The 18,643-nt window shown below is 41.4% G+C and overlaps 1 protein-coding gene across 1 annotated transcript in view; it reads right to left on the bottom strand.

Moving 5' to 3' along the window:
* Nucleotides 1–644: 644 nt before the first annotated feature.
* celf5a (cugbp, Elav-like family member 5a) overlaps nt 645–18,643 on the bottom strand; it is a 175,668-nt gene continuing 157,669 nt past the window's right edge. The window contains exons 7-12 of the mRNA XM_046050056.1: nt 13,945–14,089; nt 5,957–6,169; nt 5,553–5,639; nt 4,206–4,349; nt 1,407–1,570; nt 645–922 (exon numbers count right to left, since the gene is read on the bottom strand). Coding sequence (XP_045906012.1) covers nt 1,443–1,570; nt 4,206–4,349; nt 5,553–5,639; nt 5,957–6,169; nt 13,945–14,089 — 717 coding nt within the window. The 3' untranslated portion in view covers nt 645–922; nt 1,407–1,442. The remainder of the gene's footprint in view (nt 923–1,406; nt 1,571–4,205; nt 4,350–5,552; nt 5,640–5,956; nt 6,170–13,944; nt 14,090–18,643) is intronic.

Here is an 18,643-nt window from a genome sequence, read left to right as displayed (position 1 = left end):
AAGAGTGGCAAAAAACATATCTGAACATGCCCGAATCAATGTCTAACCCACATATTCTACGCCACTAAAATAGTATAGCTTTGTTTTTTTTAATAATTTTTTTTCTGTTTTGTTTTAATATCCTCAAACCCAGTAACTATAAATGTAAAAGGAAAAGAAACCAAAACGTTCCTCTTTTTTTTTCAACCTGAAGCTAGTATTTCTTCTTAAGTTTAACTTGTAATATTATTAGTAGTAGTTTGCAGTATTAGTATCATTAATACTATATATTACTGTTCAGAACAATAAAAATGTTTGGTCCTTTGGTCCCTTAGGGGTGAAAGATTTGCAGTTCTACTGTTGCTAATGGAAACCTCAGTGACCTGCAAGAGTCATAGTTCTGCACTTGCTGAGAGAGACGGTGAGAGAATAAGAGAAAGAGGGAAAGAGAAAGAAAGTCTGTCAGTGGACGTATAGAATAGCTTCTTTTTTCCACTGTTTTCTTGATCTTCAAGTTTTAACCCTCATTTGTCCAGTACAGTAAAAGCCACAAGCGCCTCTTTCCTTATATATATGTGTATATAATATGTATATAGAAATCTATTTGTTGTTGCTGCTTTTTTGTTTGTTAGTTTGTTGCTTAATTAACAATTCAAGTCTCAACAAGAAAAAGTTCTGTTGTTCAGTCTCATCACATCTTTTTTCAGTTTTTTTTCTTCTCGTCTTCCTTGCACTGTGCCATCTGTTACTGTTAATGTCCCCCGGTGAAGCGCCTCCTCCTCTTTCGCTTCTATCTTCTTTTTCTGCCATAACCTATATCTTCATAAGTAAATGCTGATATGTCTTCAAAAATTCTGTATGTGTCGATTTTTTTAAAACATATTTTGCTTTCAAAGAAAAAAAGTTTAACTCCTCCGAGATATCTTCACGTGTCCTCTAAAACCTGAAAAATATAAGAAAAAGGCAATTTCAGATCACACTGCTCATTAAACTGTCATTCCAAAGATCCATTTCTTAAAATTTTGGATAGTTCAATATGGCTCTATTATATCAGTGTAATGGTCTGGAGAGAGCTAACCCGCACTGGCGCACCAATCAATCTTTGTCAATCACGATGATGACAGCTTTTCCCATAATTAATACTCCTGCTGTTTCGCATATGAAATCAACCCTTATAGTTTCTGCACGTCTGCAGATACTAAAACTCTAGGAACATTAAAATATTTAGCCTTACATTCACCAATCAGAAAGAATATTTAATACTGATCTGTCAAATGGATAAGAAAACTACAAGCTCAGGCTCAACATGCCAGGCCAAATGTTCTACAACTATTAAACCAGAGGTAAACCCTTAGCTTCAACAGAAACAATGTTGAGGATCTAAATCTTGAATCGGTGACAGGGGCTTTGACACTCTGTGGGCTCACCTGTGCTGCTGCAATGAATACTGAAGGTAGGCTGTGTCAGTAAGGGCGGCTGGCATCCTTCGGTCTCTTTAGCTGGACTTTCAACCTCTTCATCCCAATCTGAAAGCCATTCATGGCTTGAATAGCTGCCTGTGCACTAGCAGGGTTGTCGAAGCTCACAAAGCCTGTAAAAAAAGTACAAATGCATTAGCCCTGTGGAGAATTAAGATACTTATGAGTGCCTAAACAAGCTAAAGGATTAAAGTAATTATTTAGAGGCGATATCTACTGCATATTACTCTGCTGGCATTCAGAGGAATCTGCTCTTAAAAAGGTGAGCGATATAAAGAAATCTCTCTCTGTGTTCTCACAGCTTGATCATCACGGCCTGTCTACCTCCTGAAGGAGTCTAGATGGCGTTGGTGAGGCAGGTAGCACCTTTTGGCTGCCGAGTGCCTGTGACAGTATGCTATGAAGTTGTTTTTAAACCACACTGTACGCCAATGTGTTAGAATTGGACTTTGACCAGTTGATGCACAACTTGTCATCAACATTTGCAACAGCTAGAAAAAAAATATAAAAAAAACCTCCACTGTGTGACTCCAGATGCAACAAGTGTGGGGGTGTTACTGTCATAAGGCAATACTGTTGCGATGTCTTGCGGTTGACAGTTTTTGTCTGGAAGAGATGTAATATCAAGCTGCCCTGTGATACCACAGAAAGGCATGTAAGGGAGTAAGACATATCCAGAATTTTCAAGGTTAAGAAAGGTGGCTGCTGATTTTGGAAGATTTGATATAAAATATAAATGATGTTATGAATCCCTAATCCCATACAGTTACGTTTGTAATGGAAAAAATAGTAACAATCCGGGTAACATGGGCAAGACACACGAGTGGGCAAATGTGTCTTTTACTTGGTCTGCAGGTGCTGTCTGTAAAATGTTTAATAACACACATAACAATCTGTGATCAGTATGAGATTCCAGTCCATTGGCAATCATTTTTTTGATCAGGTCATTCCTGTGAAAATTTTCAGGTTTTAACTTAATAATATCATTTTCAACAAAGCTTTCTGACATCCCTAGAAAGCCCAAAATACAAAACTGAATGAGCACAAGTCACAGTGCACAGTAGTTCCAAAAAACAAGAGCAAACATAGTTCATCACGAGGAGACTAGTCTGCCACAAACACAAAAAAGCCCCAGTGCATTTCCCCAAGATACACCCCTCCTCAAACCTATGCTGAACATCCTGTTTTCATCATGTGTAAAAATAAAGCCTTGAGGATTCAGTGACCAGAAACTGCAGTGGAGTGTGTCTCCGCTTGATGTGCTCCCCTGTGTCTGTGGTGTCATTAGGAACAGCCGATGACCCATGAAAAACAGCAGGAGCCTCTCCACGTCCACAGCCACCTGGGAGAGATGTCTGCCTGGCCTGCTTGGCTGTTGGGTTGGCCCACTATGGCAAAGGCTGGGCAGCGCAGAGGAGGTCTGAATGCAAGTCAAAGTATAGAGGCAGGGAAAGGAGGTGACCTCCTAACCCGCCATCAGGTTAACACATTCGGGCTGGGAGCGGAGATGAGATGGAGAGGAGATGCAAGGCTTAGAGCTCTAAGCCATCCGCTCAGTCCTGTCACACATTACAAGTGTGCTGTCTCTCTTTTTCTGTTTTTTTCCCCCTGTCTTTTGCACACCATCAATCTAGGTTTATCTCCTCTTTCTCCTTTCTAGATTAATTACACCAGTGTGCTCCATACTTTCCCCAGGCCTAACATTATGTTGTAAATGCATAGTGTATAAGTCAATACTGCAAATAGCTCTTCTTTCATGAATTTATACGTTATTAAGTCCCCCAAGGGAGACAGGACTGGTGATCAATTTTGCCTAAGGTTCTGGAGTTCCCTGAAGTGAAAACAAATGCTGATCCATAATTGTCCTTTGCCACCCCCCTCTGAAAGTTTGTATAAGCCCTGGGGCTTGGTGTGTGTGTGCCTGACGGAGCTAAATGGGACGGGAGGCGTAGAGGTGTGTGGATCAGCCTCAGCAGTGAGGGTATTGACAGATATCGGGGTTACAGAGCGGTGATGTGGATGCTGATACAGCATGTCAAGGTTTTCAGGTCACACAGCTGCCTAACAGAAGCAAGGACATGGGTTCTGATCGACTGCATCATGGCAAGTTTGGCTCCAATGTATTCAGCAAATTTCTGTTTCTACAGCACTGATGCCAAAACACGATGCAAATTCAGGTCAGTCAGTCAGGGGTACGATCATCCAATCCTTTGTCTGGGTGCTGTCAAACATCGTCAAAATCTACAGCACTTAAAAAACTATGTTTAAACAAATGTCTATTGTTTGGTGTGCAGTATGAAAGTAAAAACGTCTTATTATTGTGAAAATGTAACTATGAAGCTTCACGCCTTAGCTGTGAGTTTTTACACAACACCCACAAATGAAAAAGCTATAAGAGATCAGACTGTAAAAACACATTTTGTTTTATGCAAGAGCTCCTGTAAACATCCATCCACTTTCCCCTGAATGTATTTACTCAAATAGGCAGTGAGATAATTTCCCCCTTGCATTTCTCTCTACATATTAGAAATCATAATAGTTCTATTAATGCATCGTTTTTCCAATGGCTACAAAAATATTTAAACAAATTAAACAAATAAAATATAATACCTTCACTCCTATCAAAGCTTTGTCTAAGAATAAGTCAGTAACAAGGTAAAGAAAAAGGTAAATGTCCCATCTTATGCAACAGCAATACTGCTTGTCGCAGACTTGATAGCTGTGTGTGAGTGGCAGTGAGTATCTCACCGAAGCACTTGCTCTGGTTGGTTGCCCGGTCCATGAAGACCTTAGAGGAGATGACGGTGCCGAAGGGCAGAAACATCTGCATGAGTTCATTGTCTCCAAACTCTTGTGGCAGGTGGTAGATGAACAGGTTACAACCCTCCGGACCTGGATACAGAGAGAGGGCGACAGAGAGAGAGAGAGAGACAGCTGTGAGTTTGTCATTTTGATCTATGCAGTCTTGCATGTCGCCTAAATTAAGAGAAGTGGAAACAGATTTTCAGAACTGTCTGTGACATTGTTAGTGGTAAAACATAACTGTAATACACATTACACGCAAAAACTAATTGAAAAGTTTTTGCTTTGATTTGCTGATACTGTAAAGATACTGATTGAGTGCATTTAAAATTTCTATTTCTATTAAACAAACCTTTTAGAATGAATGTGAATATGAAGGACTAAATTTATTCAATCTAAAAGCTATATGTGGTGTGATCAATGTGCTGCAAAAGAATAATACTTATATTCATTATATATTCATTTGTCAGATTCTCACTGGACCATGGGATGACCTGCGCTGAGGTTCTGGCGGATGGATTTTGCCCAAGGAACCTTTGCCCTCCCCTTTAAATCTCTCCCCACTTTCTTTTTTGCGTCTGAGCCTACTTGGGCACACCTAAGCTAATAAAAAAGAGCTAAAAACAATAACAAATATCAAATCTTTAATGTATTGTTTTCATGTTTCAAATTTCATGACATATCCAGTACCAAAAGAACCACAGTTACAAATTATCTGCAAATTACACAACTTGATTGCATCTGAATGAATTATTATTGTGTAAACATGCGGTAGGTGTTAGTGAAAATCATCATATTGCACTGTATTTTATCTTCAAGTAACCTGACACAATTTTCATGTAACCTTACATTCTGCATTTTCATTCATTTCATTTATTAATTCCATCTGGGCTATTCTCACAGCTAAGGATTTTATTATACAAGCTTAAATTATTACTCATGATAGAAAGCAGGGGCCTATATAGACAATATATAACCTATTTTCAAGATGTACAGTATGATATAGTCATATTAACATTGGTCTGTCATCCTCATGCTTTATATGTCTATTATCTAAGATGAGATGTTCTCTCAGCCGCTACACTCTGTTTATCTGTTACAGAGAAAGAGATGTGTACAGTGTTACAGCAATATTCTTCTCTCGTCCTCACATTCTTTATATATGTATTACACAGAATGAGGTGTGTACGTTGCTGAAGTAATACTGGTCTCTCATGCTTGTCTTCTTTATGTGTCTATTACATGGGATGAGATGTGTGAAGTGTAAAAGTAATAATGTTCTCTCACCCTCACCTTCTCTCTGCTGCTGCTGCTGGATGACCTGGGGTGGTTGGGGCAGTGTCTGGCCAATGGGAGTCAGCGTGGTGGCTGGGTAGATTGCTGCAGAGACGTGGAGAGAGGGAGAGAAAGGAGGGGAAAAGAGTACGAGAGAGACGAGCGTTAAAAACGGGGATCCCACGGAGAATGGTGTCAAGGATGCTTAAGGTCGATCACACAAGCGTAATGTGTGTAATCAAAGGCTCTCTGATGTTATGTTCTAAGGCTCTGCCCTACACTATCTGAATACACACAACCTCTCACTCATACAGTAGTTACCCTTCAGTAATTGTCTCATAGCTGCTACACATTTAGCATTTACAGCATGTTGTAAAATCTCAGAAATACAGCATAGTAAACAAAGCATTCCTGTCTCACACCTGTGTATTGCTGTACTCCAGTGAAGGCTTGCTGGAGGGTGTCAGCAGCGGTGGGGCTCTGGGTGGAGTAGGGCGGCAGGCCGTTGGTGTACACAGTCTCCACAGCAGGGTGTCCGTTGGGCTGATGAGGGATGCCGGTGAATCCGTTGACGATGGGCGTTACGATGCTGGGCACGGCGGAGGTGGTGATGTTGGCTGGTGGAGAACTGAGGCCTGCTGGGAATAAAGGTTTACTGTTTCTGGATCATAAGAACTCTATCTACATAGTTCTGCAGGAAACAACAAAACAGTAGTTTTATAGTTAGTTTACACATAGACAAGCTTTCCTATAAACACTAGCACGCAACCCAGCACAGGAAAATCTACACAGACACCCACGCACTTGCACAAACACACAAAGCTCCGCAAGCTACACTGCATCTCCTCTCTAACGCAAGGACACGGGTGCGATGTGAGTTTGTCACATATCCGCTGTTTGTCGTGACACATCCTGCAGGATTGCAGGAGGGAAGTCAACCTGTGAAAAATGAGCCTGTCCGTAGTGTTTGTACGATACCCTGCTGGCTCCTACTGCTCGAGATGATGAAACCACTATGCAACTTCTGAGAGAGAGAGAGAGAGAGAGAGAGAGAGAGAGAGAGAGAGAGAAGAAAAAGATGTGGACTAAAAAGACACAGATTACAGAGGGAGATTTGCTTGAACGAGCAGGTAGCAAAAACACAAAGAAGCCTCTTACTTTTATACATCATAAAAAAAGACAAAATAACAACTGTTGGCAGTTTGACAAATGGATGGGTCATAACATATATGGTACACGCCTGAAAGGCAGCTGCAGGATGGTTCATGAGTGGAATTGAAATTGGATGCTCCCTGTCCTTTCTCATTCAATGCATTTTAAAAGGACCCTCTGTTGGAAAGTGTTTCCAATTATGCCGGGAACATCAAAGTACCCATTTTGAGCAGATTCTCACTGTGTGATGGTCTCTCTAAAAGGGCTGCTCCGTGGCAAAGCATCCATGCTCGCTGAAGTACAGCTCCCCTGAGGACCACCTCTCAATCTGGAAAACCTCGCCCTGATTGGACAGAAAGCCCAGGTTGTCACGGAAACCCTCCAGCATGCCATATCCCCACAATCTGGTGCTTGGGTAAAAAAAAAAACCCTGCGAGAGGTGGTCCAGATAGGGTAAACAATCACATCCAGTATACACATAACATATGCCGATGATTCATGCTAATGCTGCTGTAAATATGCTGTACATCACACACCGAAACCTCTGAGTAATATCATCTACATACCCATATGGAATTGCTTTTCTTCTTCTATACCTACAATTTCCTCCCCTCTTCCTTCCTTCTCCCTCTCCTCTCCCTGCCTCAGCATTTAAGTCATGAGGAGGCTGACAGTCAGGCAGGCAACTGCAGTGACCAGGGGAATTGCCCAGGCCCAGTGAGAGCTGTTGTGTCTTTTGCACTAGTTTCCTTTTTTTTTTAAAGCCTCCCCACGATTGCTTGTTTCCTATGGAGCTGTGATGAATTAGACTGCAGCTTCAGCCCATTCTCCTACCAGGACCCAGGAGACTGCCGCTCCTATTCGGAGGCCTAGAGACAGCCAGTCTGCTCGGGCCACACGCACTCTACTGTACCGCCAGATAATGCACCCTCTCCATCATCAGGCAAATTCATTTTCCAAGGCTTAGCAGTGCTATGGGAGCACCCGTCTATGTATGTACAGCAGTTGTAGTGATAGTAGGAGTAGCAGTGGTGGCAGTAGGTGGTAGTGTTCACCCCTTACATGCAATTACATAAGCTCTAGGGTCAGCAGTTGGACATGACATCTGTTGTAAAGGAGAACACGTGACAGAAGTAATAGATTGGTACCACCAAGTCCAGTCAGGTTATCATGCTAGAAATGTCACAGCACAGAATAAGCATCAGAATCATGAATAAAAAAGACAGCATTGCTATTGTTGTGAGGCTTGAAAAAATTATCCACAATTACTAAACTAAATGCTTAAAAACACTACAGTAGCTGGCTTATACATGGATTGGATCACACAATAGAGTTATGATATAAGAAAAAGACAATAAACTCCATGGCCAATAAAACAATGATTACAAGAGAAAGCCATTCATGTAGCCTAGTCATCATCTTCCTCCACACTGTCACATTGGCCCAATATCCAACATAAGCAGAAGAATGTTCTCCTCAGCATTTCCTACTATCCTGAACTAGAAAATAACAAGACATTTTCATTTTATACCTCAGTGGATATATAGTTCTTGCAATGTGGGAAAATGTATTCATAGCCTGACTGTTTACAATGCACACACAAGAGTGTAGATACACATGGCTGTCAGTGTGTGTTGCGTGTATTGGCCTGTAATAATGATATGTTGTTCCCTACTCTGGCATGCGTGAATATGAAGTTATGGGACAGCAGATTACATATTCTATACAGCTAGCTCTTAACTATGTCTTCTGCACAAGAAATAAGCCAGCACTGCTAAACAGTATGTACATGTGTATGTCATATATTAATGTTATGGAAGCAGAAATCATATTCATATTTGTGCAGGCTGTTACTTGGAGAGGAAGACTGTTGATTTGCTCCTTGTGATGAAGTCTTCACATGCGACAGAAGTATTTATTATGCTAATTATACATTCAAATCAACGAGGAATGCTATGCCGATCAGAGTGCAGTCATTACCAACACTAGGACTGTATTTTGCTGGAGCAAGCAGTAAACACTCAAAACAGATGCTTTCATCAAACTGATTTAAAATGTGATGCATTTAGACTCAAAGAGAAAATGTTTCACTGTCTAGTATATATTTATCAGCACATCAAAATACAATTTTAAATGTGCTTGACGCATGGTCTGTTCTGTGTTAGATCATGGGTCTTTCTTACCAATCATGTCATCCACAACTGATGAATTTGTTGGCGGGTTGCCAGGCCACTGTCAATCAAATCTGATCAAACCACACCCGCACAGCCAGGATGCACCAGATTTACAGAGTAGTAATAAATTATTACTTAATAAAACCTCAAATGTTTTTTGCTCAGAATTTTGCTTAAATCTTCTTCCTGTTTGTCATCTCCACCGATTTTATTTGATTGATTTACCTTGTTAATGCTTGTGAGAATGCGCTTGTATGCTGATGACATAACTCTGTACAGTCATGCAACATCTCTGGCTGACAGCTGAAGTGGAAGCTAGTCTCAACATATGAATAAAAGAATACTTGGGGCAGCACTTCAATGATTACCAGCTAGTGTCTACTAAAGAGCTCAGCCTGCTGGAAGTAACAATAAAAAGCAAACCATCAACACCTATCACATCATCTCCATCAGGACAGGTCACAAAAATGGGCTTTGAGGAGAGCTGCATCTAAATTGAAGATGAAGAGTCAACCAACAATCTCTACAGGACAGGTCTGCAGTGTCTTGGAGTGTGCTCCGCCTACAGTAGTCACCTTGGCCTGCTTGATAATAAAAGTAATGGAGTGGACGGGGCCACGATGAACCAGTTTTTCCTTATATTAAAGTGTTGTAGAAGATGTGCACCAACCACTGGACCTCCAAACAATATTCCTTACCTCACAGGCACTGCACCTCTTGCCTATCCATGGCCAAACTACACCTCTTTGGATAAAAGCTTCCTCTAAACTGCTGGTCAAATGTAGAACAGCTTCCTTGAGTAATGTGTTGGACAGAAAGACACTGGCCTCCAAGTCTATAGGGACAGAGCATACACACCCCTAAAAATACATATTAATATCATGTGATATTAACAATAATTATATAGTATCTGTGAAATGTCTTCAGCCAATGTTAAAAGTGCACAATGTGAAACTTGAACCATCAACGTTCAATATTAAATACAATGTAGGGCAATATACTAAATACAACTTTCCACACGTCTCTAGTGCCGTCTGCTCCACTCTTGAGGCTAATGTACACACAATGCATTGACCATACGAATGTGCTTGACTTTCAGGTCCCCGAGCAGACCAGCTGGGCAGCTTGTGAAGCTCTGTTGCTCGTGCGAGCCTTCGTTTTGCTTACACAAATCCATCTGAGAGCTGTGTCTGTGCTCTTTGAAAGTACTCGAACCCACCAGGAACAGGGATACCTTTTGCTGTCACAGAGCTGTTCACTTTCACTCCAGGGATTTGTTATGATTGTGATGCAAATGGCCTGATTTCAAGGGGAAAATATCTATCTCAGTGTATCTGAGGGACAAAGTCCCTTTGTGCAACTGGACATGTTTCTAAGTTGATATATTTGCCCTTGAAAATGAAATGAATGTAAAAGTAGTGTTTGGAAGAGTAAAGTCTTCAAGAAAGCAACTACAGTGAATGCATTTTTTGTCAAGAAAGACACACAGGTGTTCATCGCTCTTTCATCTGGCTCTGAACAGACTACAGAACTATGTTCCATTTCAAATAGCTTGGATGTGATACTTCACTCATAGTAGTAAATACTTGGGATTCTCACTTACTCTCATCAGCTAAGTACCACATCGGTGCTGTTTTTCTTTTTTGTTTAAGTTGACTTCTAACCTTATTTGCCCTTTGTATTTGTTGTTGAATGTTGTTTGTATTAAATATAAAATGTCTGTAACATGTATGATGAGTCGTGGAAGACAGGTGTGTATATTGAGAAAGATCACTATGTCAAATAGCTCATTAGTTTCATGGTGTTTGTCACCATGGAAGTGTTCTGCATCAATAGTATAACCATGCTCGAATCCAGCAGGGGTGTTGTGGCATATCCAGCCTGCCTGTGAGTGGCTTGTCCCTGGCTGTGGAGCATCTGCAGTATATTTTGTGTAATGTGTACTTGTGCATGTACATCTTCAGTGTAGAGCAGCCCCATGCGACAGAACATTAGAGTTACTTTGATTACAGACTTCTCACATCCTAACAATGCATCCTAGACACTATGTGTTCCTCACCACATATACCCAGCAGGATCCGCATCCATCTCCATTTCTCCCTTCCTCTCCTCCCTCACCCTCTTTATCTCCCTCTCTCAATTCCTGTTACCGCAGCTCTGCCTCTCTCTCCCTTGTTTTGTTTAACTTTTATTTCTTCTGCAGCGCTCAGGGAGCGGCACCTGGCGAACATTATTTTCAAAAAGCATCATCATGCATCATTGTAAGGATACATGCTCTAATCAGCTGAACCATCTGGCAAACGGCTTATGCACCATCAAGCTTAAATGCTTTGCATCTGTTGATCAAATGGATGTCTCATTGTTTGCAGAGTAACACCCTTAACCTCTGAGCCTCTTTGTACTTTGGCGTGCTGTCACAAACAAGATTTTTTTTTACTTGCAAAGGTTATACTGATCATTTAAATAAAAGATTAATGTTACACATTTACCTCAAGATCAGACAGGGTTTTTCATCTATTAAGCTACTATTGGAGCTTTATGTTAATGCAGAGCAGTGTGTGTAACTCAGAAAGGCAGTAGTTTAGCCATCAATTGGCAATTGCTCTCATTTGGGAAGGAAAGGGGACATTAACCTTTCTACCTTTAATGCTTTCGAACATTTGACACAGCTGCCAAATGTTAGAATTTATAGATCTGTTTTGGCTCTAATTTGGTTGATGAAACAACTTAATGCATACCTTACACCTCTGTCAAAGCAGAGAAGCAATCTGTACCCAGAACCTAAAAACAGATTCTGACATTACAATGAATTATTCCACTGACTTGTGGCAGACATCCTACAGTCTCTCAGTAGTGTCAGAGTCTCTTGGCCTACTTATACAGACAGCCTTGCCAGTAATGTTATGTATTCCTTCAATGAACTCTAAATAAGTCATAGCCACAAGTGTGAAAAGGGAGTGAGAAAATAGTTGTGTATACTAAAGCAGCAAGCTAGACTATACCACTCCTGCACAACCACGCTCAAATTAATGAATGAAGAAAGGGGAAATAAAACATTTCATATTTATAATAGTCATTGAAAATCTGCCATGCTTTCTCTTAAGGATTAATAATATATTACATTCAATAATAAAAGGTAATCAGTCGACTGTAGCGTACACAGAAAGCGGATATATGGCAACACTTCACACACACATGATTCACAGACTTAAAGGCACTCATTTCTCTTCCTTTCTCTCTCTCTGTCTCTGTATCAGAAGCACAAACATATTTTTTCTTTGCCTAAGCCGTTGTTAGCTCCTGGCATTGCCAATTAATACAAAACAGCCTTACATTCTCTGATACAGAAGTAGTTTAGTTAAGCTTTTACAGAGTATCTAACAAAACACAGGAATATTTCCTTTCGATTAAGGCACTGATTTTTGGTTTCCGAGATGCTACAGTTCAAACAAACAGCAGAAACATTACAATCAGGCTGGAGGACAGAGCCTCCAGTACACACACACACACACATTGAGTTCTTTGCAGTGCAGTTGCACTATCTTTCATCAGCACTATTGTGTTGCAAAATACAGGTATGCATGCAGAACACACATATCTAAATTGTCATGCTGCCAGTGCTTTACACATCAAAATAAAAGGCTTCTCAGCAAGACTGAGCTCCACTTTTAATCACTGTCTCTGATTGATTATGCTCGCCCAAAAGTGCACACTTTGCACTGAAAACATCACCGTGAATATTTGACAAATGGGTCTCCTCTCTAGATATATTGCTCGATGTTGAAAATGATTGCAGATGTACTGTACACATACAGCAATGTGTGTCCACTGGCATGTTCCACCATCTCACTTTATGTACATGCATTACTTTGGCTTGAGGTGGAGGGATGCGTGATTAAAAGGTGAATACGTTTCCTTTAACATTGACTTCCACACCTGGCCTGCAGTCTGTTCTGTTTGTTTGAATTCAAATGACTATAGGTGAAAGTGAAACCAAACCAAACAGGATTTGTACAATAAAACTGTCCTTTCTTTGTGTCTGTGGGTGAAGAAGTGAACAGAATACCAATTTAAGAGAATATTTTTCTTCCCCACAGAAACCACAGTGCAGAGACAATTTGATATAGTGAGTAAGTTTGTATTAAGAAGCTGGATTCCTATGATGGCTTTAAAGAAAATCTAAAATAGGCCTTGTTGCACCGGTGGCAGTTCTCTCTCACACTGATTGGTTTAAAGTTACCAAAGTCATCACCTTAAAAACTCAATACTGCAGTGTTGACAAGATAGGTGAGTGGAACACAACAAAGACTTGGATACTGTATTATTTATTTCAGCTCATGCTTTTGTTGAGTGGAGAATCTTGAAGTTTCCTCTGTCTCAAGGAAAATGAAGCACTGCTGAATAAGCAAATGTTATGCAGTGGGTAGGTATTTCAAAGTCCTTCCCTTTCCTCTGTAATGTATCTGCATAGGAGGTGTTTGTTATGGAAAACAAAACCAACTGCATGCAGATCATGCGCAAGTGCTTCAAAGCACAAGGTCAAAATACTACAGGGAAATTAGTGCCTTATCTGTAAACTTACTTATTGATATTCCATATTCTGCAGCTACGATCCCCAAATACTTTCTGCATTCACAAACAACATAAACATGCAAATCCCATTGAACCCACTTTTTCATGTTAGTGTCTATGTCTTTGTCACCAGTAGAATAATTTTGGATTACCAGCAAGCAGACATCCTTTTTCTTGGCCTTGTTGCAGCCCTATTTTTTTTTTTTTTTCATTTGCTGTGCAGTGCACATGCACACACACAAACACGCACACAAATACACCCCCTCACCCATATGCAAATATTTACATAGACATTATCAAAAACACAAGCTGACCTACAACAACATCACTGACATGTATAAATACATATACCCACACTAAAAATAAGACATTAACAAAAGCCTACAAAAGGCCCTGCTTGTTGCATCACTAACCCACCATCAATCCGCAAACACACACTTACACAGCCACACACACTCACAAGAGGAAAGGGAATGAAACCGAGTGCTCACCCAGGGCTTGATGAAACTCACCCGACACCGGGGTCATGGGGGTGGGTGGGAGGCTGTTGATGTTGAGCGCCCCCATCTGGTGGATCTGTGTGGCGGGGAAAGCCACGCTAGGCGTGAGGTAACCTCCGTGGCTTGCTGCCATGATGGCTGCCTGCTGCTGCATGAGCTAAAGAAGAGGTACACGGAGAGATGGGTGGAGGAAAGGAGGGTTGGATGGGGTGTGTGTGGGAGAGCAGGAGGGAGAACGGGGTGCGGGAGAGGTGAGGGGAGGACAGATGGTAATGAAAAATATAGTAAGTTGGGAAGGAGTCAGACAAAGACAGGAGAAGGGGAGCGAGAGAGCGAGAAACATGGCAAGGGTAGAACAGAGGGAGGGATGTATGTTGAGGTTGATGGATGGATAGTGCATGGGAAGTACAGAGAAAGTAGAGCGGAATAAAAGAAAGGGAAGAAAAAAGAAGCCTGTCAACCTATGTTTAGTGAATCTGTCTATCCTCCCAGCAGGAGGCCTGTCACCAGCTGCAGAAACTATTTAATAGCTGTCTGTTGGGCTCATACAAATCAAGGCATTGACATGTGCACATTATCTCTGTGCTCAGGGAACAGGAAAAGTTTGCAGAAGAGTTGCAATGCTTTTTCCTTACAATCGTCAAACTTCACAATGCACTGAGTATCGGGAAGTTTGGCTGTATAGAAATGCTACAGACGTCTCACACTCTCGTCTGTTTCTCCCAGGACTCATCTCTAATTTTTGTGATGTTTTTGTAATGATTGTTGCTTGTAGACTGACATTCATCCAGAGTCCAGAATTTGCTGTGTTTTATAATTCAGTGATAAAACACTAGGCATGTCTCTGGGCTAGTTTTGCCAAGTAGAAGGCATTTTGCAAACAGAATACATTTGGGAACTTCATTCAATGACTACAGTCTTTGCCACTGATGAGTTGTTTGAGAGACACACTTCTGCCAGACAACATTGTGTTTTTTGGTACGCAGAACTGCACTCTGTTTTGAGGTGTCACTGAATCCAGATGCTGAATGAATCATTAAAACTGTATTTTTAAAGCAGGCGTAGCTGTCAGCTCAGATTCCAGACCATATTAGTAATACAGTATGTTAGTCAGAAAATTGCAATGGCAGTCGATTCACCCATTGGACAGTCCTACAAAGAGATAAAATCAATACCCTTTCATTCACTCTGGTGCTGAAACTATTTTCCATCAAATGCAGCCCACAGAGTATTTATTCATATGCATAGGACATGCTCACATGCACCGTTGCCCTGCACTGCGCTCACACACATATACACACAACATGCATGAAGAGCGATAGAGACTATTTGAGTTTCCACACTCAGCTTAAATTCTCCCTGTGCAAACCACATGCTGAATGCCTAATTCAGAAGAAAATCCATTATTGTACAGTGGCTTTTGCAGCTTGTGAACAACTGGGTTTATCGAGGGAATCAACAATCTTTTGCAGACTGTGTAGTTATGCAGACCTGTGTGGCACAGGAATACAAACACAGCTGGACCAACCTCTTACACTGGTCTCTGCATTTGTTTAATACCGAATAGCTGCTATGTGTCAGGGGAGCTGCTGATGGCCGTGGCCTGAGAATGACTTGTATAAGCAGAAATCAAACTCCTCTGCCACTGGCAATAATGCTAATGACGATGAGACAGTGGAGGTATAGCATGCCACTCTGCTTGTATTTGCATGGGGACCCTGCAACGGAAAAGGAAATTATTTTCCCTCAGTACCCCTGTCAGGTAACCTGAAAGCGGCTGTCCCGATGCAGAATGCCCAGTGCTGGCATCTCATCCATTAGCCACATGCCTGGCCACTGCTATCTATTAACGCCTTTTGTCATTTGCATAATTCCACTGTGACAAATGGGGATCATCCATTCATTTCCAAATAAGATGAATTGAGCCTTTAAGGGGGCATAGCTGCAGAATACGGCAAGGGACAAGAAACTAAACAAAAGCAATGACATAGAAACAAACAAAGAGGTCTAGAGGATCTGGGGTTCCATTGCTTTAACAATTCTGTGAGCATTAGGATGTGAATAGGGTTGGACTTAAGGATGAAGGGTCTGACTGGGCTGGTATTACAGAATAAATACACTGTCACACCACTCACTGTTTTTTTGTCTTTTTTTGGGCTTGGGAAGACTGGGGACTTAGGGCTGTTTCTGAAAAGGCTGCAGTCGATTCGTTGTGGCCTTATACAGCTACAGGCCTGGGTGGAGCAATAATGGAGTGGGTTTGAGTACTAGTGACTCCAGAATGCTAGCCTCTCTCTCAATGCATGTCTTAGATAATGCAATCCTTAATGTCATCCGTCAGATTGTCATGGATAACAACTCTAGCATTCATTGATGCTTCGTTCCAAATTAAAATGCAGCAAATTGGAAACCCAAGCATGTAATTATGTTGGAATGCAGTGGTTAGTACAAACTGGCTCTGATATAAAAAAAAAATAAAGAACAGAAAGCAGAGTGGTTATGTTGACAGACATATTCAAAGTCGTTCCATTTTACTTTTCATATGTATATGCTTTTTTTTCCTTTTTTTCAAAATTTCAAAGGCATTATATTCAAAAGCCATTCCCATTTCTTTATTTATGCACTAACCAGCAGATAGCAAATGTCTCAGGCGGAGAATGTGCATTACTGAGTCTTCATTATCACAGACAACCTTTTCTGCTTCCTCTTGAAAAGAAAGGAGGAGGGAAGAAAAGGCAGGCAGAAACAAGGGGGACAAAGGAGAAGCGCGTGAGATGAAAGGGAGCAAAGAAAGTTGCCCGGGCTCCAGCAGCATTCATTTAGTGTCAGACATCTGCTTTTTTATTGCAACCTGATGGCATTACTCTCCCCTGGTGCCAGCAGGCAATCACCTCTTTATCACATGGCAATTATCTCTGTAGCGCTGCTCTGTGACTCGCTGACTCTCAGCACTGTCACATGTGACCCCTTATAGCCCAGCCAGCCGGGGAAGGAGGGATAGGTGGAGAGAGGGGGAGAAAGAGCGAGAGAGAGAAAGAGAGACAAAGTGAGGGAAAGAGAGAGACAGAGAGGGTGAAAAAGGTTGAAAAATGAGAGAGAGGGGGAGACAGTGGGTCAATGAGGTGAACTAAAAGACTGAAGACAGAAGACTGAAGCTCAAGGGCCTCATTTGTTACCCCCATACTAGCAGGCTGTGTTTCCACAGAAAGATTTTAATAGGTTTTTTCCATCTGATGCTCTTTGCTATGTATGTACGTGTGTGTGTGTGTGTGTGTGTGTGTGTGTGTGTGTGTGTGCGTGTAGAGCTTGTCCTTGCAAGTATAATATAGCTAAACCAGGTCACACACATGCTCGAGTGTAAGTGTGCAGGCAGTTTACAGCACAGCCAAATGATGCAGTAATCTGTTACCATCATTTCTCATGTGTGCTGTGTTTGAATGTGAGTCCCTCCAACAGGGGGAGATGTTTCCTAATGTGAGTTTACAGTCATCATCCTCCCTCTCATCCACCCACACAGTGTCACTATTAGCACCAAGTTAAACCATTTTCTCTGCTCTCATTTATCTATCTCACACTCAGTCTAATGCATCTTTTAGAGGTGCAAGAGGGGCTGGAGGTGCCTTTAAATCTAAAACTTGTTTCTTGTCCTCTGACACAGCATGTAGTCCTCTGCCTAAAGAGTCCAAGGGAAGCTATAAAATGGCTGTCTTCACAGAGATGCTTTGGAAGACGAAGGATGAAAAGTGACTTGAATCAAATCTAATCGTGTACAAATATGATGTTTGTGTCTTGACGGAGAAATACAAAAGGTAATAAAAGCTCGTTTTATTACCCGCATTCAGCGATTCATGGGAGAACTATTATCATTCACTACTAACACCGGAAGGAAACATGGAATCTCATTCCCTCACTCTTCTTCAGCTTGTGTTTTATGAAATCACCTTTTTGCAAATAGATGTCTCCTGTCAGAGCACACCAGTGTCTGTGTCAATCGTTGAAAATGGCACATTTCTCATCTTTGGCATATGTTGTCAGTGTTGTACCCCTCCAATTTGTGTTCGGAGCCCCCTCCCTCTCCTGGTTTGACTAAAATCCAATTTACTGGCTGTCAGCTCAACTCTATAATCCTATCCACTGCTGTAGTAGAGAGGTAGCTCTTTGAATTTACCATGTACTGTACTCCCTGGTTATAGCTATATATACCATCTCTCACCACGTCTGTATTCTATACTGTGCCACCTCCTCTTCCCTTGGCCGGTGTATATGGAGAGTAGGCGAACATGCAGTGTGTCTTTGGAGATAAAGTCCTTTTTCTGTCACTGCAGGTTTTTCGTCTTGGGGGAATATCTGTAGTTTATCTTGCCGTAAAGAAACATTCATCGTATCAATTCAGCACATTCCCGGTGGCTACAGGAGAATCAAGACTGGATACCATGTGCATGCAGCCAGCACCAATGACTGTAATGTAATCACAGCTACTGCACAAGCTGGACACCCACACTAAAGATAACTAATATTTCTCTTTATAGCACATCATTACATACCTAGCAGTCCAAAACTATATTTAGACTTATTAAATAAGTCTTTAGTGAGATATGAAGAAAGAGCCACGCTAATAATCCATTTCTGCCTCTTGTGCACTCATTACTTTATCAAAAGTTGGGGTGAGTTTATCTCCAAGGTTGGCTTGCCTCAGAGTTCCACCACCGAC

The sequence above is a fragment of the Micropterus dolomieu genome, linkage group LG05 (assembly GCF_021292245.1).
Source record: "Micropterus dolomieu isolate WLL.071019.BEF.003 ecotype Adirondacks linkage group LG05, ASM2129224v1, whole genome shotgun sequence".
Taxonomy (NCBI): domain Eukaryota; kingdom Metazoa; phylum Chordata; class Actinopteri; order Centrarchiformes; family Centrarchidae; genus Micropterus; species Micropterus dolomieu.
Note: the sequence above shows the minus strand (reverse complement) of the source record. Positions and strands in the feature narration are given on the sequence as shown.